The sequence below is a fragment of the Neoarius graeffei genome, chromosome 13, assembly GCF_027579695.1.
Source record: "Neoarius graeffei isolate fNeoGra1 chromosome 13, fNeoGra1.pri, whole genome shotgun sequence".
Lineage (NCBI taxonomy): Eukaryota > Metazoa > Chordata > Actinopteri > Siluriformes > Ariidae > Neoarius > Neoarius graeffei.
This window is the reverse complement of record NC_083581.1, coordinates 42,225,120-42,249,714: the sequence shown is the minus strand read 5'-3', so window position 1 is coordinate 42,249,714 and position 24,595 is coordinate 42,225,120. Positions and strand designations below refer to the sequence as shown.

The 24,595-nt window shown below is 41.3% G+C and overlaps 1 protein-coding gene and 1 long non-coding RNA gene across 4 annotated transcripts in view; one reads left to right on the top strand and one right to left on the bottom strand.

Annotated features, from left to right (window-relative positions):
* Positions 1-10,770: 10,770 nt before the first annotated feature.
* Positions 10,771-24,595, bottom strand: part of LOC132896724 (urokinase plasminogen activator surface receptor-like) — a 50,447-nt gene continuing 36,622 nt past the window's right edge. Inside the window, exons 2-6 of one of the 2 annotated variants that reach the window (XM_060937752.1) lie at positions 12,809-13,070; positions 12,513-12,623; positions 12,222-12,368; positions 11,803-11,913; positions 10,771-11,181 (exon numbers count right to left, since the gene is read on the bottom strand). In XM_060937752.1, coding sequence (XP_060793735.1) covers positions 10,979-11,181; positions 11,803-11,913; positions 12,222-12,368; positions 12,513-12,623; positions 12,809-13,004 — 768 coding nt within the window. In that variant the 5' untranslated portion in view covers positions 13,005-13,070 and the 3' untranslated portion in view covers positions 10,771-10,978. The remainder of the gene's footprint in view (positions 11,182-11,802; positions 11,914-12,221; positions 12,369-12,512; positions 12,624-12,808; positions 13,071-24,595) is intronic. The other variant, XM_060937753.1, reaches the window with a different exon arrangement.
* LOC132896722 (uncharacterized) lies at positions 13,578-19,593 on the top strand. Of its 2 annotated transcripts, XR_009656146.1 has the most exons (4): positions 13,578-15,231; positions 16,233-16,307; positions 17,396-17,495; positions 18,777-19,593. It is a non-coding gene; the product is annotated as an uncharacterized LOC132896722 (long non-coding RNA). The 2 variants fall into 2 exon arrangements; XR_009656145.1 differs by having other exon boundaries at positions 13,583-16,307.

The following is a 24,595-nucleotide window of genomic DNA, read 5'->3' as shown; positions in this document are numbered from 1 at the left end:
ACTGAAATGCTACATGGATGACCAGAACGTGACTGATGAGACTCTGATAGAGAAAATGAATGTTGCGGCTGCTGTTGACTTGGAAAGAGAGCAGAAAATGAAGAGGAGTCTCCCAGTCAAACCCGCCAGAGTACACGAGCTACAAACAGAGACATCGCTTGATCAGTTGCAAGCAGACACAATTGAGCTACCTGGACAGAGTGCCTCAGCCAAGGCCAATGTCAAAAGTCAGAAAGTAACAGCTGCAAAAAGTAAAATAGAAATTGAACTGCTGTCAAGCAATTGAGAGAGGAGGTAGCAGAGCTGAGGAGGAATGTTCACCAGTCACCACGGCCGCCTAATCAGTTCCAGCCCAGAACCAGACGGGCATGCAGAGGATGTCAGGAGAGAGGCAGTGAGGAGCAATGTGACCACTGCTTCAAATGCGGCCTGACTGGACATCTCTCTCGAGGCTGTAGGGGTCAGTGGAGCCGCAAGGGTAACGGTGATACTGTGAACATTTCTGACCAAAGCATCAGAGGTGTATCCCTTGCTATTCAGGAACAACTGAATGAGTCACATGACACGCAGGCTATCCTGAGGGACAGCATTCCCCAGTTAGAAGAGAGACTGCTGGCAGCAGAAGGGCCAGGTGAGCAGCTTGCGGGGTCTGTGTATGTCAGCCACATCTCCCCCCGACATCAATCTCAGCTACTACGTCTCATTGAGAAGAAGTGCATGGTGAACTGCTACCTCAATGGCGTTAAGACTCGAGCTTTATGGGACACAGGATCGCAAGTCTGCCTCATCAGTGAAGCTTGGAAGAAGAAGTACATCCCAACGGTCAGAGTCCGTGACACTGAAGAGCTGCTTGGCCCTGGCGCTCTGGTGGGAAAAGCCGTCAACCAGACAGACATCCCGTTCCAGGGGTGGGTAGAAGTGAAGTTCCAGCTGGAGCCAGCCCAAGCCCCGCAGTTCATGCTTCAGGTGCCGATGCTGGTGACCAGTGAGAAGTGTGCAGCAGAGGAGCCGATCATTGGCTACAACGTTATCGAGCAGCTGTTGAAGAGTGGGGTGGGCCACCCACAGGAGGTAATAACACAGGCTGTTAGCACAGCTTTCTCTTTTGACTATAAAAAGACTGAAATGTTTGTGAAAATGATAAAAGCCAGTGACCCTGAGTGCAGCGATGGTGTGGTGAGAATGGGAAGGCAGAAGGAGGTGATACCCGCTGGCCAAGTGAAAAGTGTGAAGTGCTCGGTGAGGACGGGGCCTCTGATAGCCAGACAAGAAGCACTTTTTATGCCTGATGAACATGCCCCCTGGCCCGATGGTCTTAGTCTGACCGAGAACATGATAACACTGAGTAAAGGGACATACTCTCGCCTAGCCCTGCCTGTTGCCAATGACACATGCCATGACATCATACTGAGCCCGCGCACAGTGCTGGGGCAAGTCCAGTATCTTTTGTGTTTAGTGTGTTATTTTACTTGAAGCATTTCAAAAACGCACACGGCTACTTTTTAATTTTAGTTTTGTTTTTTGTTTGTGTGAATAATTTCAACATGTAACTTAAAAAAAAATTTCCTGATTCACTAAAGAGCTTCAGTGTTCATGTTTTTTTTTTTTTTTTAATTTAAAAACAGGAAATTGTATATGTTTAAAAACAGATGAGACTGGTATGCCGTTTGCACACAGCGTACTGTAGAGGACTCGAGAAACATGTAGAGGAAAAAATAATAAACACGATGGAGGAAGGAACAACGCACTAAACAGGTGACATCACTGACATGACGACTGAACCCCGCCCCCACGTCACTGCTGTACGCTGCTTATTCATCCTCTTTAAACATTAATTTTATTCCTTTTCTTTCTCACACCAGAGTCCCTCTGCCGTTCTCCTCTTCTTTAGTTTCCTTTCTTTTTACTCTTTTTAAATCCATTTATACTCCTGTTAGAAAGATTTATCAGCCTGTTCATTATTTGTTTATATTAAACATTTTTTTTTTATTTAAACATTTAATTTGTAATTTTAATTCTCCAGATAGCTGCTTTTTAATTAGTTCATTTTTCGCAAGTTTTTTATTCCCCCTCTGAATTCCAACGCAGCATGGAGGAGTGCCTGGTCGGCCTTCGAGATGAAATATGTGAGCCCTATTTAGATGACAATCTTGTACATAGTCAAACCTTTGAAAACCACCTGAATGATGTGCGGAAAGTGCTTCAGCGCTACCAGCAACATGGGGTGAAGCTGACTGCCAAGAAGTGTGAGCTCTTCAAGAACAAGGTCAGATTCCTGGGAAAGATCATGACAAAAGAAGGCTACACCATGGATCCGGCAGAGGTAGCCCCAGTCCAAGATATGAAAAAAAGAAAACCAGCCACCGTGGGTGAGTTGAGGAAATTACTTGGCTTTATCTCATACTACAGAGCATATATCCCAAATTTCTCTCGTATTGCCAAGCCACTTTATGCCCTGCTGTGCTCCGACGTGTCAAGCCAGGATGCCATGGCAGAACACAAGAAGCAAAAAGCAGTAGTAAGAAAGAAAAAGCGAAGCCAGGTGCCCTCACATCAGCGTATCAAATGGACAGATGAGCATAGTGCAGTACTTCGTCAGCTGATCGATCACCTGTCTAGCTCCCCTGTACTGGGCTACCCCAACTTTGAAGAGTCGTTTGTCCTACATTATGACGCCTCACAAGAAGGACTCGGGGCAGTGCTCTATCAAAGACAGGACGGGAAGCTGAGGGTCATTGCTTATGGCTCCCGCACTCTCTCTGCCCCAGAGAAGAATTACCATCTACACTCTGGTAAGCTAGAGTTTTTAGCAATGAAATGGGCCATCTGTGAGCGATTTAGAGACTATTTGTATTATGCTCCATCTTTCATAGTATATACAGATAATAATCCTCTAACGTATGTGCTTACCACTGCTAAACTGAATGCAACATTGCTGAGATGGGTGGCTGAACTAGCAGACTTCAGATTTACCATTAAGTACAGGCCAGGGAAGTCTAACTCTGATGCAGATGGACTATCCAGAATGCCCCTTGACATAGAGAAGTACATGCTTACCTGTTCCCAGCAGATCCAGCCTGAACTCTTATCCAGTCTCTCCAAAGGTCTGTCCGTCCAGCAGGAGGAGAGAGAGACGCTCCTGTGTCCACTGGCCATCACAACAGCAATCGCAGAGGTCAGCCGGGAATCGCAGAATGACACAATCAGGCAGATCTCCCCCGACGACCTGAGGGCTGCACAAGAGGAGGATCCCCTGTTGCAGCAGGTGAAGCAGTGTGTCATCCACCAGCAGTGGCCAAGGATCAGAGACGCACACAGTGAGTTGTCTGTGTTTGCTAGAGAGAAAGCTAAATTGTTGTGTGATGCTGATGGTGTTCTCCAGCGCCAAACATCTACACGAACACAACTAGTGATGCCACCAAAGTTTCGCCCACTGATACTAAACCAGTTGCATGAAGAGATGGGACACTTAAGTGTTGAACGGACACTCCATCTAGTCCGCGAGCGTTTTTTTTGGCCTCACATGCAAAGAGACATAGAACACCACATTAACAACGTGTGCAGTTGTGTGAAAAGAAAGAGACCCCAAAAAGCAGTAAGAGCACCACTCACTAGTATTGTGACAACATACCCCTTTGAGCTGGTCTCAATTGACTTTCTCCATCTAGAGAAATGCAAAGGAGGATACGATTACATTCTAGTGGTCATGGACCATTTTACACGCTTTGCACAGGCGTACGCTTGCAGAAACAACAGTGCTCGAACAGCTGCTGAGAAAATCTTTGGAGACTTTGTCCTCAAATTCGGCTTCCCCACTAAATTGCATCATGATCAGGGTCGGGAATTTGAAAACAAACTGTTTGCTGAACTCCAAAAGTACTGTGGAATCCAAGGCTCCCGCACAACCCCCTACCACCCCCAGGGGAACGGTCAGGTGGAACGCTTCAATCGCACTCTACTGGCCATGCTGCGTAACCTGGATGATGAAGCCAAAGCAGATTGGAAAAGTTCCCTTGACAAAGTAGTTCATGCATACAATGTTACCCGAAATGAGTCCACTGGATATGCCCCACATTTCCTGCTCTTTGGCCGCAACCCGAGATTGCCCATTGACAGCATGTTCGGCATCCCACACAGTGACGGTAGCGTGTCTCATGAAGAGTATGCAAGGAAGTGGCAACTCAGAATGGAAGAGGCATACCAATTGGCCAACAAGGCAGCCCAGGCTAGTGGGAAAAGAGGAAAAGAACTCTACAACAGAAAGATTCAGGGAGCAGAGCTTCATCCTGGCAACAGAGTCCTGATCCGAAATCTCACGGAAAGAGGTGGGCCTGGAAAATTGAGATCGTTCTGGGAAGAGGACGTTCATGTAGTTGTAAAGAGAAAACATCCAGAAAGTCCAGTTTATGAAGTGAAACCCGAAGATGGCCAGGGTCGCACTCGAGTGCTTCATCGGAACCTGCTGCTTCCCTGTGACTTCTTGCCGGTCGAGACACAGAAATCTGAAAAGAAAAGAGTGGAGAAAGGACACAAAGATAAGAAAAGAACAAAGACCACACACTATGCAGAACCAGAGTCTTCATCTGACTATGAAGAGGATGACTGGAGAGGCATCACTGGCTGGCCCCAAGAGGAGCCCGCAGAACGACAGAGCAGCTTGAGAGCAGAGGCTATGGAGTTCCACCCGCATCAGCCAACAGAAGAACCAGCACCTGTGGAAGAAGATGGTATGGCAGAGCCATCGGGTGGTGATGAAGAACAAGAAGTGGCTGAGCCAGAGGAAGTAGAGACTGTGATGGCCGATCCCGAGGAAGAGGCAGTGGTGTCGCCACCATCTTCCCCACCTGCAAGACAGTATCCTTCCAGAATTAGACATGCACCTAGAACACTTACATACGACACTCTAGGACAGCCTACATTTAGTTAAGTCAGTGTGAAACGCTTAGAATGATATGCATTTAAGTTATGTTCATGCACTTAAGTTCTCAGATGAGTGTAGTTATTTGTTCGTTTAGGTTTATGCAAAGATATAAGGTGAAAGTTTAACGTATAAAGGAGGGTTAAAGAAGAGATGAGACAGTTCACTTAGAATCACACCGTGGCTTTATTAAAGAATTATTAGTCCTGGTAAGAGGAAAGTAACAAATAAGTATAAATACTGACACTGTGAAAAGACTCTTATATAAGAAAGTAGTAGTGATGATATTTTGAGTATTTTGCATGTGTGAAGTGTGAGATTCTATGATCTGATATGCTGCAGGTCAAAGGTCATGCTTTTCCCAGCTGAGACAGACTACCCGTGGACATTGCGGAGAAATGGATGGTGGTCGTAGTGCACAATGACCTCCTCTATTTAACACATGATATTGAATTTGGGATAAATGTTATGTGATGTCTGTTATATGTGTCTTAGCTATGGGACTCTAACCTGTAAGCGATCTAGCTGTTGGAAACAGTATGAACTGAAGTGGGAAATGTCGGGACCCCATTTAATATAGCAGGGGAGAGTGTAGTGTACCCCCCATTTTTTTTTGTCTTTTTAGTTCCCTTATTCTCATCTTCTGTCTTTTTGTTGCCCTGTTATGAGAATGTGATTTAGTTTGGCTCATAGTGCTGTTTCACTTTGTGACCAGTAGATGGCAGTCGAAGACCAGATATGAATCTGTGGTAGTTTTAACAGGAAGGGTGAGAAACGGAACTTAGAGAGAGTGGATAGAAAAATGGAGGCGGAAGTTTCATGTTGCTGGAGCTGTAATGTTACTGCAAAAATGGAATAAAACAGAACCCTTGAAACTCAGCACACTGTTGAGGACATTTTTCATTCAAGTGTGCAACACGTGCGATATCGGAGCGCAGATTAGAGATGGGATTTATGGCTCTTTGATGGGATCCGCATCTTTGTGATCCGTTCTTTGAAAAGAGCCGTTCAAAAGACTGGCTCATTTGGCTCTTTTTAAATATTTATTCAGTTTTAAGAAGACAGCGTCTAAAGAAGCCACATCCCTCTGCTTAGACAGTGACATCAATATTTCTGGACATAACTTTTATATAAAGCAACCTAGACTTACATTATTGTAACCTCTAAACGCTCATAAATAACCATTAAAAAACAATGAGGGCTTCAATGAATGTCCATGCAGAACGGCTTTTCTGTAAAAAAAAAAGAACCCACTCAAGAACATAGTTAATCAAGAACGCAAGAATATTTTATAGAAAAACACTTGTTTTACAAAAATATTTAAGTCTGAGATACAAAATAGATACAACTACAATAAATATAACACAAGAACTAGTTATCACACAAGAACATTTTAATAGAAAAAAACAAACTTTCTATATTAAAAATATTGAAATTGTAACAAAAATAGATACAACTAAACAGTCAGATAAATAGATAAAGTTATAACAAGAACACAAGATTATTTTAATAGGAAAAAACAAACTATTAATGCAAAAAATATTATTAGAAAAATAGATACAACTAGACAAACATAAATGAATAAAATACACAAAAATAGAACAAACAAAATGACGATAGAATAAATTAAATGAACGTCCGTGCAAAGTAGTTTTTCCACAATATCATTAATATCACACAACAACATTATAAACTATATACAAAACAATTTGAACTATTAGGCAAACAGATAAAACTTGAATAAATAAAAGGCCAATGAATGCTTGCTTGCACGCGCGCGCACACACACACACACACACACACTTACCATTATGAATGATGTTTTTATATTTCATTTTCACCTGTTGCCAGGTGCGTTTGGCACTGCTGTTGCCTCTGAAATGTTCACAGGACATACACCAACTTAAAGGGACTGAACAGCCAGTCATCCTAATTCATGTGACTCTGTGCACATATCAGCTTAAGTAGGCTACTCCATGAATTTACCATACCAAATTTTATTCAGGATTTTTCGGACATTAAACTAAGCTATATATGACCCTGTACTACGAACGGAGGCTAACCTACCCAGAAGTAACCCAGGGTTCCCCCGCTAAACCGGGGTTGACAAAACCTGGTTATCTTGTTTGGGGTTAAACGGTACTACGACGCCAGTTATGAAGTTGATTTGTTGAACCTGGTTTAACCTAATCAGGGTTAATGCGCGTTCACGTGAAAGGGGAGGTTATCAGCGCAAATCACCACTGTTCACAATGGCACGGTCGCCGTACTTCACGGAGGAAGAATGCGCTGTCATAATGCAAAGCTACGAGGAGTTCAAAACAACATTAAGAGCAAAATCTAACACAGCGGCTGCCAATAAGGAGCGGCAAGCATGTTGGCAACGAATTGCCGATCGGGTAAATGCGCAAGTACATTCTCCCTTCTACATGTTCCAGAACAGAAGTATAGGATGAGAGAAAGCTTCATGATCAATCACAAGTCACAGAAAATGGTCCTTCGACGTGGCCCCAGTCATATATAGCTTGTTTAATGTCCGAAAAATCCTGAATAAAATTTGGTATGGTAAATTCATGGAGTAGCCTACTTAAGCTGATATGTGCACAGAGTCACATGAATTAGGATGACTGACTGTTCAGTCCCTTTGACTAAGTTGGTGTATGTCCTGTGAACATTTCGGAGGCAACAGCAGTGCCAAACGCACCTGGCAACAGGTGAAAATGAAATATAAAAACATCATTCATAATGGTGTGTGTGTGTGTCGTTCTTTTTCAGTACTGTGTTTCAGATGAAAAAGCTTTTGCCCAAGGACAAGAAGTAGGCTAAACAGCATTTGCCTTTTATTTATTCAAGTTTTATCTGTTTGCCTAATAGTTCAAATTGTTTTGCATATAGTTTATAATGTAGTTGTGTGATATTAATGATATTGTGGGAAAACTACTTTGCACGGACGTTCATTTAATTTATTCTATCGTCATTTTGTTTGTTCTATTTTTGTGTATTTTATTCATTTGTTTGTCTAGTTGTATCTATTTTTCTAATAATATTTTTTGCATTAATTGTTTTTTCCTATTAAAATAATCTTGTGTTCTTGTTATAACTTTAATCCATTTATCTGACTGTTTAGTTGTATCTATTTGTAGCGTGTTTAACGTGTGGGTGGAGCACAGAAGACAGCAGGACAGAGATCAGGAAAAATATTGTCTTTTATTGCCGCACTCTTCAGTCGGGCACTCAACAAGCAACACTCGGAGATTCACACACACACTCCGTAATCTCCTCTCGGCGAGCTCCCCTCCGCTCTCACTCATATCATCTCTAGCCGCTTTATCCTTCTACAGGGTCGCAGGCAAGCTGGAGCCTATCCCAGCTGACTACGGGCGAAAGGCGGGGTACACCCTGGACAAGTCGCCAGGTCATCACAGGGCTGACACAGACAACCATTCACACTCACATTCACACCTACGGTCAATTTAGAGTCACCAGTTAACCTAACCTGCATGTCTTTGGACTGTGGGGGAAACCGGAGCACCCGGAGGAAACCCACGCGGACACGGGGAGAACATGCAAACTCCGCACAGAAAGGCCCTCGCCGGCCCCGGGGCTCGAACCCAGGACCTTCTTGCTGTGAGGCGACAGCGCTAACCACTACACCACCGTGCTGCCCCCACTCTCCCTCCTTAAATAGGGCGCGGTTTACTGGGGAGAACGCACACAAAACACAGGTTAATTACACTCAGGTGTAGCGATTCTGCCACTTACCTTCCCCAACTCCGCCCTCCTGTCACAGACCGGCGCTTGACCACGCCCCCGCTGCCACACTATTTTTGTTACAATTTCAATATTTTTAATATAATTTTTTTTATATTAAAATGTTCTTGTGTTATATTTATTGTAGTTGTATCTATTTTATATCTCAGACTTAAATATTTTTGTAAAACAAGTTTTTTTCTATAAAATATTCTTGCGTTCTTGATTAACTATGTTCTTGAGTGGGTTCTTTTTTTTTTTTACAGAAAAGCCGTTCTGCATGGACATTCATTGAAGCCCTCATTGTTTTTTAATGGTTATTTATGAGCGTTTAGGGGTTACAATAATGTAAGTCTAGGTTGCTTTATATAAAAGTTATGTCCAGAAATATTGATGTCACTGTCTAAGCAGAGGGATGTGGCTTCTTTAGACGCTGTCTTCTTAAAACTGAATAAATATTTAAAAAGAGCCAAATGAGCCAGTCTTTTGAACGGCTCTTTTCAAAGAACGGATCACAAAGATGCGGATCCCATCAAAGAGCCATAAATCCCATCTCTAATCTGCGCTCCGATATCGCACGGGTCATCCAGGTACGCTGGCATTGTCTCTACAGGATAAGCGGCTACAGATAATGGATGGATGGATGGAAGTGGAAAAAACCTGAAGTATATATTTTACTCATTTTACTGGGTTAATGTACTATTATATTGCAAGTGCTTGCCAAACTAGAAAAAAATTAATGCTTGCTTGGACTCTTGCACATGTGTAAATCAACACATGCCGAAGAGAAGAGGACAATGAGGCTACTTTAGTGCAGCACACATTCTGTTTCCTTCCCAAATGTTTCATGGTAAAGTTGAAATTAAATCAGTCACATAAAGTTAAAATCAAATTAGAGCTGAAATTAATATAGTCCACAGTATACTATGTGCGTATATGGTTTTTGAACTCAAATTTGCATGTGTTTGCAGACCTTTAAACTGTTTTAATTCTGAGCATTATGGATTTCTTCTTTGTGTTGGCTTTAGGGCCTGAGGGTATTATGAAATGTTTTGCAAGGTAAAGTCCATCGGTAACGTCTTTTTCAGTCAGGTGCATGCATATGTGCATACGGTTGTGTGTGTGTAAGTAGTCATGTTAGGTTCTGCCAGGAGTTCTACTTCTGATTGTATTTTAGGTGTTAGGGGCCATTAAGCTGTAATGACGATCAATGATTCACAAAATCAGATATTTCCAAACGGGAATAAGAAATAACATTTAAATTATGTGTATTTTTTCAGTCTTGAAACGTACTAACATTTTGGTAAACATTGTCTAGTCTAGTTAAGTCTAGTTAAATCAGCTTGAACAAGTCTGATCATTTCCCTGTGACCTCTCTCATCAACAAGGCATTTCTGCTCACAGAACTGCTGCTCACTTTTTTTAATGTCATGCATTGCATTCCTCAATAGTATTCCTAAAAAGTGGTCAGTGAGTGTATGTTTATTCTTATTTGTTGAGTAAATATGAACAGTAGATTGGTCAATCAAGGACTGCAAAACTTTCTAAAGCAGGAAAAAATGCCCACACATTTGGCAAACATTTTCTTCTTTTTTAAATACAAGGAAACAATGTGGTGAAGATAAGTGGGGTTAATACAGTCAGAATTTTTCATTTTGTACAAACTAACTGAACAAACTAAATCTGGGTTATGCACCTACTGACTTAGTCCTGCTCATAATTATTTACATAAGTGTTTATACTGTAAATGTATGATTTTTTTATTGTTATGCTACAGGGCAGAAGTCAGATATAACATATATATACACACACTATATATATATATATATATATATATATATATATATATATATATATATATATATATATATATATACACACACACACACAAGGCTTTATATTCCTTTATTCCGCACATTTAATCAACATGCAGGAGGCCATTTGGTTATTTCACAAAAAAACATTCAGCAATAGCCATAGATACAAATAATAAAAATGAAAGCATTTGTTTGGCAGCTTGATGTTTTGACAAAAAATATAAAAAAAATAGAGACCTGAGTTAGAAATATTTCATTCAATTCTCATTCAATTTATTTGGGTTTTGCTGCTTAAAGCTTAATGTCTTTTTTGTGTTAATTTCACAATTGATTTTCAAACAAAAGTGTATTTTATAACTCTGTGCTAAGAGAAACCAAAACAAATCTTAACAACCAAAAATAAACATATATTTCTACTTCTATTTCTAGTTTTCACAAATGCATTTGCATTTCATGTTCATAAAGTTTTAAAAGAACTACATCAGCTCTGAGTTCAGTAGAAGAGGATGGAGGAGAGCAGAGGGACGATCATGAGGAGAAAACTCAGTGTGACGCTCTTAGCACTGTTACAAAGATTTTCCTCACAACACTGCACATGTGATATGCCAATTCCTGGAATGCCTGATGATCCACTTCCAACACAGAAGCTCTTGGACACACATCCTTTCATAGATAGGGTATTGCTACCTTGTTGAACTGAGAGAGAGAGAGAAAAGAAAGGATTAAATTTATAAATGCCCATATTTCATATATTTTCACTTATGTAAGTCAATTTCAAAGTGGTAACCTTGAAATAACCAATTTACTGTGTCTTTATACATACTCTGTGTGTGTGTGTGTGTGTGTGTGTGTGTGTGTGTGTGTGTGTGTGTGTGTGTGTGAGTGATTTCACAACTGTGGTAAAACAATTGAATTGTTAAGTATCAACTTGTTGGAATTCATCTTCGGGCCAGTAGGCATGTGTGGGTGTGGCATGTTTGGTTTTCCATGTGCAAATGAAGCATCACTGGTGCTTATAGGGTTTGGTACATTATCTATTTGAATTTTCATAGACTTTCTAATGTCAGAAAATATATGAATATAAATTTATATTAATAAAAATCTATAAGGGTCCACTTAAAAGATCATCCATATACAATTAAACAAAATAATGTTTTTCATTATTAAAATTCCTGCAGATTTGATTTAAAAACAATAACAAATCAACAAAGAAAGATATACAATTTACTTTTACATTTTTTCTTCACATCAAATGGAGAAAATTGTAAATGATCTTAGCTCTGAAACAAGTGACTGTGCTTGTTAAATATAGTTTACCTGATGCACTGATACAGCGATCTTCATTTCCTTCACAGTTCACTGTTCCAGAACAATCATTTGCATCACAAGTGTAACACATTCTCCCATTGGGAGCCTGCTTTGGAAGAGCTTAACAGAAAAATAAAATCAAACAGCTCATTGTGTTTCATATGTCACCAGGAACTACTGTATTTCAATAATATGTAATCTGATAATTTGGAGACTATATGTAAACTATAATTTAGCGTAAGCTACTATTAGCAGATAGAGGCCTTATGTCCTATCATGCATACAATACACCGATAAACTGCCAAAGATTAAATCACAGTTTATGTGAAATAAAAATAAAAAATGACCAAATCCATCTTGGGTTTAAATGAAAATGGGTGAACACTGAAAACAGACACTGGGCAACTTTTACAAGCATTTTGTTTTACCTGGTAGTGTTTCACTGTTGCAGAAATTAGTGCTACAGCATTTGGTATTGCTGGTCACTTTTACTGTTCCTATGTTCATGCTCCCAGTTGCACACAATTCTGGCATTCCACAAGTCTTAATATTTACATCTGTAAGCTTTGTACCACCTACATAACATTCCACATAACAGTGTGATTAGACAATCTTGCCAAATAATAGGAATTTGAGACGTGTTACAAGATGAATAAAATACATAGCACACTATACATAAATTACTTATTATGGCAAAATCCAGGAAGACACACACTTACTCATGTAAACAGCAGTGGTTGAAGTGAGACACTGATCAGAGCAGGTTGTCTGTTCCTCGGTGCATTTTCCAGATGCTGATGGCACACACTGATGACAAGTCAGTGACAGTGCTGAAAAAGAATAAATTAAAGGAGAATGAAAATAAAATGGTTGAATAAAGAAAGCTACTGATATAAAATAAAAAAACACCTCTTGCACAATTATTAAATTTTACACCCCAAGGATCTTTTGACCAACTGATTTAGTGAAATTAATTCTATTTATTTCCTCTATTCAAAATGCAGAGATTCATTACCTTTGGAGGAAAGCATGCAGATGAGCAGCAGTGTGACTTGAGACTTCATTATTGAGGCTTTTGTAGAAGTTGAGGTGTGAAGATGAAGCAAATGGGGTGAAAATGTGAGTAAGGCTGGTTTTATTCTAATGTAGAGTATGATGATGTGTGGATTTGAAGGGAGGGGCTTATTGTACAGTTCTGCCATGAGTTTCATTTCATGAAATGTGATGGGGACTTAACTTTCTCTTTCCTGTAAATCAAGAGTAACTGCTCAGGATCCCTGCAGAAAATGACATTTTCATTGGCGTTTATTTAAAATTTGAACGTGATACACATACATACATACATACAAAGCTTTAAAAGCTACAGATAGACATGTGGGGAAAATCTACACCGTACACACGTGTAAAATTGATGTGAGAAGTTTACGTGAGTTTTGTAAAAAGGGTGTTTTCCCATCATAGCATTATGATGTTTACACAGGTGTCAGTGTTTTTTTGTAGTGGTGTTTTCACTGTAGTGTGCAGTGCTCGATTATATGTTTGTTTTTTTTCTGATATGTTTGCTGTGTGAACTAATTTAGTGTGTGGCCTGAAACTAAACAACTCACAGGTGTTCCTTATGATCGGACAATGGCAAAGTCAATTATTCTATTACAAACGTGGAAAGACTGATTGGGGGACAGGTAGGGTAGGCGTGTTTTTTTCCTATTTATAGGGGTCCAGCGAGGAGGAATTGGGAGGCGACCGACCAGGAAAAAGAGCGCAGCAGAGCAAGCGGAGCGCAACAGAGGGCGCCGGCATTCAACTGTGGTTTCCACATTGTGTGTGCACAATGCGTTTGATACTTCATCTGGGTCGTGGTTAAGCCACACCCAGGTAAAGTAAGTACACTTTTGAGCTACATTGCCTACCAGATATTCTGTTGGCTGTGACGGCACTCTCCACTGCTGAGACCCTCTTTCTCTCCGTCGGAGGCATCGTCCAGTGTCAACTTGACGTAGGGAGGAGGAGCTGACTGGAAGGGACGGTACCGAGCATGTTATGCTAAGCTGACTGTGGGATTGCTTGCTATTGCTTAATTGCCTTGCTTGCTGGGTCGCTGGGATTGCTGTTGGCCGCGTGTTGCTTGCTTGTTGGCTTGCTGCTTCTGCTGTGTTCTGGTGGTGGATCGCGTTGATTCTTGTTATTGCATGGACTGAGTTTTAAAGGATTTCTTTGATGGATCGTTATTTTAACGTTTTTTGAATTACAGGTGCATCTATTGTTAAGGCGGCACGGTGGTGTTGTGGTTAGCGCTGTCGCCTCACAGCAAGAAGGTCCTGGGTTCGGGCCGGCGAGGGCCTTTCTGTGTGGAGTTTGCATGTTGTCCGCGTGGGTTGACCGTAGGTGTGAGTGTGAATGGTTGTCTGTGTCTATGTGTCAGCCCTGTGATGACCTGGCGACTTGTCCAGGGTGTACCCCGCCTTTCGCCCGTAGTCAGCTGGGATAGGCTCCAGCTTGCCTGCAACTCTGTAGAAGGATAAAGCGGCTAGAGATAATGAGATGAGATCTATTGTTAACTAATGATAAATCATTGAAACTTAAACTTTGTTTGTCTGCTCACTGCTTGCCACCACACCTGCACAACTGTCTGGTCACGGACACACTAAAACTTGGTGACACATGTATAAAAGGCACAATATAGAAGGGATTATTGTGATGTATCTGATCTACCCCACCAACAGTGACGCCAGGCATTTCATTTACCACTATTCAAATAACTTGATCCAAAATAAAGTTTGCTGTCTAAGGCAGATGTACTGTCAGGTGAGCTGAGTGTAATGGAAAATCAAGCAAGCAGTTTCTTTGTATTGTAACACATTTTCTGATTAAAACTTGAAGGTAAAAAAAAATCAAAACAAGAGCCTCTCTTGTGTTACATACCAAACCAGTTAGCTTTATTGTAATTTTTTGGGGTTTGACTCAATTTTGGAAAACAAAAGAAAATAAGTAGTTTTTAGAGTAATAAAGAATACAGAAACAGTGAAGGTCTGTCAATATTCAAATTGCACATAAGTTATAAAAGAGAGGAGTGTGTTACAAACGGTTAATATTTGGACAAGGACGGTCATCTGGGAGAAACTGGACGCATTCCTACTTTAAGCACATTTCTGAAGAAATGCAACACTGTAAAAAATAGAACTTCATTTTTTTTTCTGCCCACACGTTGATATGAGTAAACAGAACTAAGATGACAAGAAAACACTTAACTCGCAATAAGTTGTCATATCAAGTGAGCTCAACTTGTCTGGAAAAAACGGGGCACGCAACAGGGTTTCCGAGCCACAGGGGCTGATAACGTCCGAAGCGGCTCGAGGGGCACTAGAGACACAACTCCACGCACGCTTTTGGAAGTGGATCAAATTCAGAAGCTCATCCCTCGCGTCATCAGGAACGAAGGTTAATCTTTTACCACTCAAAAATAATCGATAAACTAATCAACATTGCACCTGTTTTATGTGAAGTACAAAACTTATCTAGCCTATATCCTTGTACAGTCCGTTTTGAAATGACCGGCTAGTTTTACCTCAGTTTATGAATGTTAAAAGCCTGCTTTTTGTTGATGAGGCTTATTGATATATTGACTATTGATGTGTAGGAGGGCATCTATGTTCAGTTGTAATTACACTTTATTCATGTTGATTCAAACAACTGTTATATTGCCTGCTGCAAAAGGGTCTGTTGAAGGCTCTAGGTAGCGAATTGAAAACGTGGGTTGCACTTGTTAGCGTGGAAGGTCTCCCTCCCTCCCTCGACGTTAGCTTGATTAACGTTGGCCTCAGTCTAAATTAGAAAAGCATAAACGAACGGGACTCGTATTATGTCTAGGTTCTACTCTTAGAGCAGGAAAAGGTGGCACACATAAATGCTTGTTCTATCACAATGGAGACCGACTACTTGTTTATTTCACCGACGTTAGTCAGGACCTTAATGTCTGGGCATTTTAGGCAAATGTGGCGCCATTGAAAGCTTGTGCGTCCCGTGGTTCGCAGTTTAGTGAGTGTGCTTGCAGAATAATAGTGTTACTTTAATTATAATTACAACAATTTCGGTTCGGTCACCATACCAATATAACAGAAGTATAGCAAGCTTATGATCCATTTCCTACTTCACATAAGCCTCATCAACAAAAAGCAGGCTATTTTAACATTCATGAAATGAGGCTAGGTGCAATGTGTGATGTTTAAGATGGCAGTGTTTCCTGCTAATGCTTTCCGACTGCCAAACACTTAAAACGCCAAAACTGTACTGTAAATTAAAAGTATTATATTTGAATTGTTTGAATGGTTTTGCTCCAGGTTCTGTTGATAGTCAGATCTGTTTTTATTCTTCATTGTTGGGTTTTAACCGCCTTAATTAAACTAACTAGTTTCCCCATGTTTTTTCGTGATGCAATGCAGAGTGTAAATTCATCCACCCGGATGTCCAGACCCTGCTGAAACATTACCTCCTGAGACACTGAGGGGGTCATCAAGGTAAGAATTGGCCTTGCCTCTATCCTGACTGTGTGTGCACCTTCCGCTCATCAAGTACTCTAAAATCTCATCTTTCACGCTACCATAAAAAACCCATACAATTCACACCACATCAAATTTCAGTTGTGAGCATTGTGCTTTCAAAGATGTCTGCAGTTTAAGTGCATTTTTTTTTAGCCATCTCGGAAGACATTTGAAGAGTGGTGAACTTGTAACATGTCCATTTGTTGGCTGTGCCTATAAAACAAATAAGTTCACCAACTTTGCCAATCACAAAAGCAGGAAGCACAAAAATCATACAGCCAGAGACCTAAAGTCAGCCGTTTCTACCATGCATTTTACATAGGATTTTGCCAGAGGATGAGACATTAATGGCTGTATTTTTAATTATTTTGAGTGAACAATATATTGAAACGGTTATATAAGCTGTACAGTAACTACTTTTCATTGTGTCAAAGTGAAATTTCTTTAATGTTGTCCCATGAAAAGATATACTAACAAATCTGCAGAAATGTGAGGGGTGATGGTTTAGAACAAGGAAGTAGTTCGTTGTTGTCGAGAGGACCAATCACAGTGGCTCTCTTGACTGTTTGCTGTAAAGTTCATCCAATTACATTTTCTGGAATTTCATATAGAAGCTTTGAATGTAAGACTAAATGCATTCCACAGACTTATGTTGTGTACAGAATTAGAATTGCTGCCTCACACCCAATACAGCCATCATATTTTGATGCTGGATTTCTTAAAACATCCAGTTTGATAGTGGATACTTCATGTAGTTGGCTTTAATACCCTGCCAGGTGGTCTTCAGTGGGGAGTACCAGCTAATGTCACTAAGTGTTCAAAAGAGCATAGTTGTAAACAACTGGACTTCATTTTGGGTCTGGAAGATGCTTCACTTCACATCCGAATGGTATCTTCACTTCTAGCCAGTACTGAAGAACCCTTTCGGATGAATGAAACAACTTTAAAGCTCCAAACAGAAGTCCAGTTGCTTACTACTAAACACAGTTTACTGACATGGCCTAAATGAATAACAATATTCACTGACATGCCACTAAATAAATTCTGTATCTCTGTGTGCCCAGGTGACAGCGATAGCAGAACATAGGAGGAGAGTGGCCTTGGAAGGAAGGATTGCCCATTTACCTCAAGGAGGATGCATCAAATCTTTTCAAGACATGTCTGGTAAGAATCAATTTATTCTCTGATACTCTCAACATAATGATAATGTTGGGCAATGTGCACTGTGGCAAGAAGGTTTGCTTTGTCCCCCAGCACAGTGTCCAGAGCTTGGAGGAGATGCCAGGAGACATGCCAGTACATCAGGGGACGTGGAGGAGGCCATAGGACAGTTTACAACCCAGCAGCAGGATCGCTATTGCCTTCTTTGTGCAAGGTGGCACAGAAAAACCACTGCCAGAGCCCTGCAAAAAGAGCTTTGCAGGCCACTGATGTGCATGTTGATGCTCAAATGGTCAGAAACAGACTTCATGAGGAGGGTATGAGGGTCTGGTGTCCACACGTGGTTCCTATGCTTACAGAGTGGCACTGTAGGGATTGATTTGCATATACCATAGAACATCAAGATTGGCACATTCACCATTGGTGCCCTGTGCTCTTCACAGATGAGAGCAGTTCACACTGAACACATGTGACAGACATGACAACGTCAGGAGATGCCATGGAGAATGGTATGCTGCCTGCAACATCATTTGTGAAGAGCACAGGGTGCCAATGCAAGAATATGTAGATTTTGATGTTCTCTCGTTTATGCAAATCGCTCTATACGGTGCCGCTCTGTGAGCATAGGCCTCATGTACCAGGCCCTCATACCCTCCTCATGAAGTCTGGTTCTGACCATTTGAGCATCAACATGCACATTAGTGGCCTGCAAAGCTCATTTTGCAGGGCTCTGGCAGTGCTCTTTCCGTGCCACCTGGTACAAGGAAGGAGAAAGCAATTCCGCTGCTGGGTTGTAAACCGTCCTATGGCCTCCTCCATGTCCCCTGGTGTACTGGCATGTCTCCTGGCATCTCCTCCACGCTCTGGACACTGTGCTGGGGGACACAGCAAACCTTCTTGCCGCAGCACACATTGTGTCATCTTGGATGAAGAGCACTACCTAAGCAAATTCAGTGGGTGAAGGAGATTGTCACGTGGTACCTACAAGGGTGTGAAACTGTCAAAATGCACGTGACCAAAAAAATCAGCCAGAAAGGATGAAAAAAGAGAAATGGCCTGTGTGGGGTGTATTTTGGTTATTACCTCTACTTTCTACCCATTGCTTGTTAAATTTGCTCAAAATGGATTCCTAATGAGCGTTGCTTCATTACTAACTGGACTGGCTGGTATCACAGAAGTATGATTGACTTGGAGTTGCATTGCATGGTTTTGGTGTTCCCTTTATTTATTGGAGCAGTGAATTTCATTCACATTCAGTAATGTCTTCTGTCTTTGCACACTCAGGACACAGATGAAGAGGAGGATTACACCAAAGGTGTAAAAATTGCCATACTGACAGTCTTTGAGGATGATGTAGCATCCGTTACGTCCCTACCTACGGTCATCAACATTGGCGTGATTTTGGAAGAGTGTCATCGTTCAGGGCATAAAGGACCTTCCTTCAGCAGTCGCATACTTGTTTGGCCTGCTGTATTGCATCAACATGGAATACCCCAAAAACCTGAGATACACTTTTGAGGTTTTACAGAAAGTTTTCCTTGACATGGGAGCACACTGCTGCTCTGCACGAGCTCAATCACTCCGAGGTAAAATGCAGAAATGTCTGCGCTAATGTGGCAAGTCCATTTTTCTCTCTCTCTCTCTCTCTCTCGGAGCTGCAAGTCAGGTGAGGGCAAGAGGTGGAAAAGTTTGTTGAACAGTTAATTGATTGTTTTATATGGATTTTTACTTGTTAATTGTTTAAGGGCTTAAGGTTTATTTACTAAAGACTACAGGTCACACCACTGTGTATACAGTAACTGCTTATGTTTACAAGTCCTGTATGTGCTAAAATGTGTTTTGAGACTATTTTGATCAATTCAAAAACCTGAGATACACTTTTGAGGTTATACAGAAAGTCTCTCTCTCTCTCTGTGATGGGTGTTTTTAAACATATTCAGTGAAATGTGTTGAAACTGTTTTGATCAAATTTAGTAAGAAGAGTCATTTGGAAGAATGTCCCAGTTGCCTTTCCACTTTACCTGGTTTGAAACCCCCAGTGCATGTTTTTTGCATACTGTTAGTATGTGTTTAAAATAAAGGAAATGGTTGTGCACATGAATTGTCTATTTGACTTTTTCCCCCTATTTAATCTAAGTTGTGACAATCATTTAACATTTAGTTTTTAAGTCACAAAAATAACTAGTAAAAATGATATTTTTCAAGTAAGAAGATATTTTGGTTTAATTGATTAAACAAGTTCTGTCGTCTTGTTGGGCATACTTGAAAAACCCTTAAATACATTTCTTGATTTCTTAGTTGAGTTTACTCCAAAAAACCCTTGATATGGGTTGCCTTGCTTTTTCAAGTAAACTGAGCAAATATTTTTTTTTTTTTACAGTGAAGTGTTATCCTTTTGTGTGTGTATGTGTATATATATAAATAAGCCACCACAATTATTGCCACCCCTTGTAAAGATTATTAAAAACTAAAAAAGCTTAGAAAAAAAAATCCACCTTTTGGTGAAGTCACTTCATTTCACATTGGAAAAAAGAGAGAAATCCAACCTTTACTTGAAATAAATGTATTCAGAGAAAAACAAATCCCTCACCAAGAAATAATTGTTTAAAAAAACATGTGCCACTATTACTGGCACTCATGGAAATTATAGTGAGCACAGTGTAACTGGGGTGGCACGGCACGGGCGCAGATAGAGGGGGGGACGGGGGGGATTCGTCCCACCCAGATTTAAATTCACCTCGTTCGGTCCCCCCCACTTATAGGGAGGAAAAAAACGTCTAGGCTGTCTTTCTTTGCATAAGGCAAACCTCACGGAAAAATCAAAAGACTAATTACCATTCGGTTTATTGAGGTGCACAGCAGTATAGTTGCAACTGCGCAGACTCCACAGGTTGTGAGCTCGAGCTTGGTTGCTATGGTTACCCACAACAAGTTTGACAGGCATATGGGGACAGCGCCTCCTAGTTCAGGACCCCAACACGGCATGATGAAGGGTGCCAAAAGGCAGAAAACGATTGCATCGTTTTTTTTAAAAAAAAAAACAAAAAACCCGGTTGTAAGTAAACTGTGCCTTACTTTATCATATCACCTTGCAATTTTTTGATAGTCTGTTCAAAGTAATGTCGTAGTGAAAGTAAAATCGTACGGAGTAGAGATGCCTTTCTGGTAGCCTCCTTCTTTCGGTGGTAGCCTGTAGATACAGTGCTCAGAAGGCAGTTTTAATGTTTAATCTGGCGTTCCCTGCCATAATTTCAGCGAGCATATTGTTTCATAAGGAAACTTTGCGAAGAGTTGTTGACTGACTGCCGCTCACACAACACACAGGCATAGTTAGAAAGTCAGGATGCACTGGTTTACACTTTACACACACGTAGCCCAGCCTCTCGCTATGTTTAACAGTTGGAACTTGGCGGTTTTAAAACTAGTTTTGCAATTTCTGTGCGTGATAATGTGTAAACTTTGGATTTCCATAGGTTATGTTAAAATGTTATCATTGCCCTGGCCTGCAGGTAGTTCCTGGTGATGGCAGTGAGGGAGGTGAAATAACATGTATACACACTACCATTCAAAAGTTTGGGGTCACCCAGACAATTGTGTTTTCCATGAAAAGTCACACTTTTATTTACCACCATAAGTTGTAAAATGAATAGAAAATATAGTCAAGACATTTTTCTGGCCATTTTGAGCATTTAATCGACCCCACAAATGTGATGCTCCAGAAACTCAATCTGCTCAAAGGAAGGTCAGTTTTATAGCTTCTCTAAAGAGCTCAACTGTTTTCAGCTGTGCTAACATGATTGTACAAGGGTTTTCTAATCATCCATTAGCCTTCTGAGGCAATGAGCAAACACATTGTACCATTAGAACACTGGAGTGATAGTTGCTGGAAATGGGTCTCTATACACCTATGGAGATATTGCACCAAAAACCAGACATTTGCAGCTAGAATAGTCATTTACCACATTAGCAATGTATAGAGTGGATTTCTGATTAGTTTAAAGTGATCTTCATTGAAAAGAACAGTGCTTTTCTTTCAAAAATGACATTTCAAAGTGACCCCAAACTTTTGAACGGTAGTGTGTATGTGTGTGTGTGTATATATATATATATATATATACACACACACACACACACAAAATGGAATCATTTGCTGACAGCTCAGTCCCCCCCAGTTCAAAAATCCTATCTGCACCCCTGTGGCACGGTGGTGTAGTGGTTAGCGCTGTCACCTCACAGCAAGAAGGTCTGGGTTCGAGCCCTATGGCTGGTGAGGGCCTTTCTGTGTGGAGTTTGCATGTTCTCCCTGTGTCCACGTGGGTTTCCTCCGGGTGCTCCGGTTTTCCCCCACAGTCCAAAGACATGCAGGTTAGGTCAACTGGTGACTCTAAATTGGCCATAGGTGTGAGTGTAAATGGTTGTCTACGTGTCAGCCCTGTGATTGGCCTGGCGACTTGTCCAGGGTGTACCCCGGCTTTCGCCCATAGTCAGCTAGGATAGGCTCCAGCTTCCCTGTAGAAGAGGATAAAGCGGCTAGAGATAATGATGAGACAATGTAACTGAAGCATGTTTCCTATTTCAGTTGTACATTTGAGTTGATTGGCATGTGGAGGAACTTTCAAGCTGTAACCCATGACTTCCTGATAAACTGGGGAACAAATATGAAGTGACACAGAGGCCAAATTCACTTGCACTGTGTCCAGAATTGCTGACAAGTTAACTACTCACCATAGAGGAATATATATGGCCCTTTTCCACTACCCTTTTTCAGCTCGCTTCAGCTCACTTCAGCCCGACACGGCTCGCGTTTCGACTACCAAAAACCAGCACGACTCAGCTCGTTTCAGCCCTGCTTAGCCCCTAAAACTCGCACCGTTTTGGAGTGGGGCTGAAGTGAGCCAAGCCGTGCTGAGTGAGGCTGGGGGCGTGAGCAGACACTCCCCTGCGCACTGATTGGTGAGGAGGAGTGTCCTCACATGCCCACACACGCCCCGTGAGCACGCTGGGATCTGTAAACACCGCAAACCCGGAAGAAGAATAATTACAAATTACGAGAATTTCTGAAGCCTTATGCGCCTCGCCTCATCTATACGCTCTTGCCAGTATCTGTTGGCGTTGTCGGTGACAACAAGCCACAGCACCAAGACCAGCAACACTAACGACACCATGTCCTCCATGTTTATTGTTTACTATCCGGGTCGTGAGACTACCGCTTAAAAGATCACTGAATCAGTGACATACAGAGCATCGTGGACGAGTTCGCGGAGCGCAAGGCTCGTCGTATGCCCTTCAAATAATGCGCGCAGTAGGCTATTGATGTTTTATTATGAGCCATGTACAGTATGTCGCCTAATGTTTTTTTGTTTCTGAGTTACATGTTCGTTTGAAGGACTTAATGTACAAAATAACATAGTTGCACCCCGTAGTGTTGAAATTGGTAAACACAGTGCATTCAGTGAGGTTTGCACCGCCCTCCTTTTATTTCTGACTCTTCCTGTCACCGTTGCAACCTCTGAGCGCTCATTCGTATGCCCTTCAAATAATGTGCGCAGTATAGGCTATTGATGTTTTATTATGAGCCATGTACAGTATCCTAATGTTTTTTGTTTCTGAGTTACATGTTCGTTTGAAGTACTTGATGTACTAAATAACATAGTTGCACCCGGTAGTGTTGAAATTGGTAAACACCGCAGTTGCGGACATTTTGTAGCCTAAAATGATGTTATGATAAGCTTTAATAAAGGGCCCGGTCATTTGCCCCGCCCCCGGCCCGGCTCTGACTTGTTCCGCCACTGTCACTGATGTCACTGTTTGCGCTGCTTAACGACATCACGTGACGTCCACCCACTTTCGCTAACTCCACCCAATGTGTCCACCCACTTCCACCCAGCACGGTTCAGCGCGGTTGTAGTTGAAATGCAACTCCAACAGCCCCGCTCAGCTCGACTCAGCACGGCACGGCTCAGCCGCGTTTGTAGTGGAAAAGCGGCAATAGTGAGCTCATTGGTAAAGTGAACAAGAAGACAGTCATCTACAGTATATCCCCTGCCCTATATACCAAGTTTCAAGATATTATTTGTCACATTTTTCAAGTTCTGCTGCAGGGAACCAACCCTCCTGCTTTACACTGACCTCAGCAGCTCATGGCATAACCCCACTGGATCTTTGGTCCAGGTGAGCTAAAAAAAATTTTTTCTCACATTTCTTAGTATCAAAAGGCACATATACATTACTTACCCTGGTGAAAAATAAATGTTAAGTGTACTAAAATTAGCATACTTTTGTGTACTTGAAGCCACACTAATCATCAATATACTTCAAGTGTGTTTATGATTAGTTAACTTGAGGCATGCTGTTTTGGAACAACTAATTTTGTACTAAATATATCTCATCTCATTATCTGTAGCTGCTTTATCCTGTTCTACAGGGTCGCAGGCAAGCTGGAGCCTATCCCAGCTGACTACGGGCGAAAGGCGGGGTACACCCTGGACAAGTCGCCAGGTCATCACAGGGCTGATACAGAGACAACTATTCACACTCGCATTCACGGTCAATTTAGAGTCACCAATTAGCCTAACCTGCATGTCTTTTGGACTGTGGGGGAAACCGGAGCACCTGGAGGAAACCCACGCGGACACGGGGAGAATATGCAAATTCCGCACAGAAAGGCCCTCCCGGCCACGGGGCTTGAACCCAGACCTTCTTGCTGTGAGGCGACAGCGCTAACCACTACACCACCGTGCCGCCCCCATGTCGAGCACGTATCGCATATTTGACAAAGTTGAATTGATATTAGTTGGTGCCAAACCTGCAACATCTTTGTACAACAAAGAACACTCCAAAAAGGAATAAGATTCAAATTCTTGTTATAAATTACTGGGAAGATTTTCAATTTAACTTCATTACTTATTAATATTTTCACTTATCCTTGTTTAGATAACATACTTGATGTAGTTCAGTCATCTTTAGTTGACATTGATTTAATATTAATACATTTTATTTGCAAAATTTACATAATTCTGGTATTACTGATACAATGTATATTAAATAATTAAGTTTATAGGTCAGTCAGTCTCTTTAGTAGATAATTGTTTACTTGATTGTAC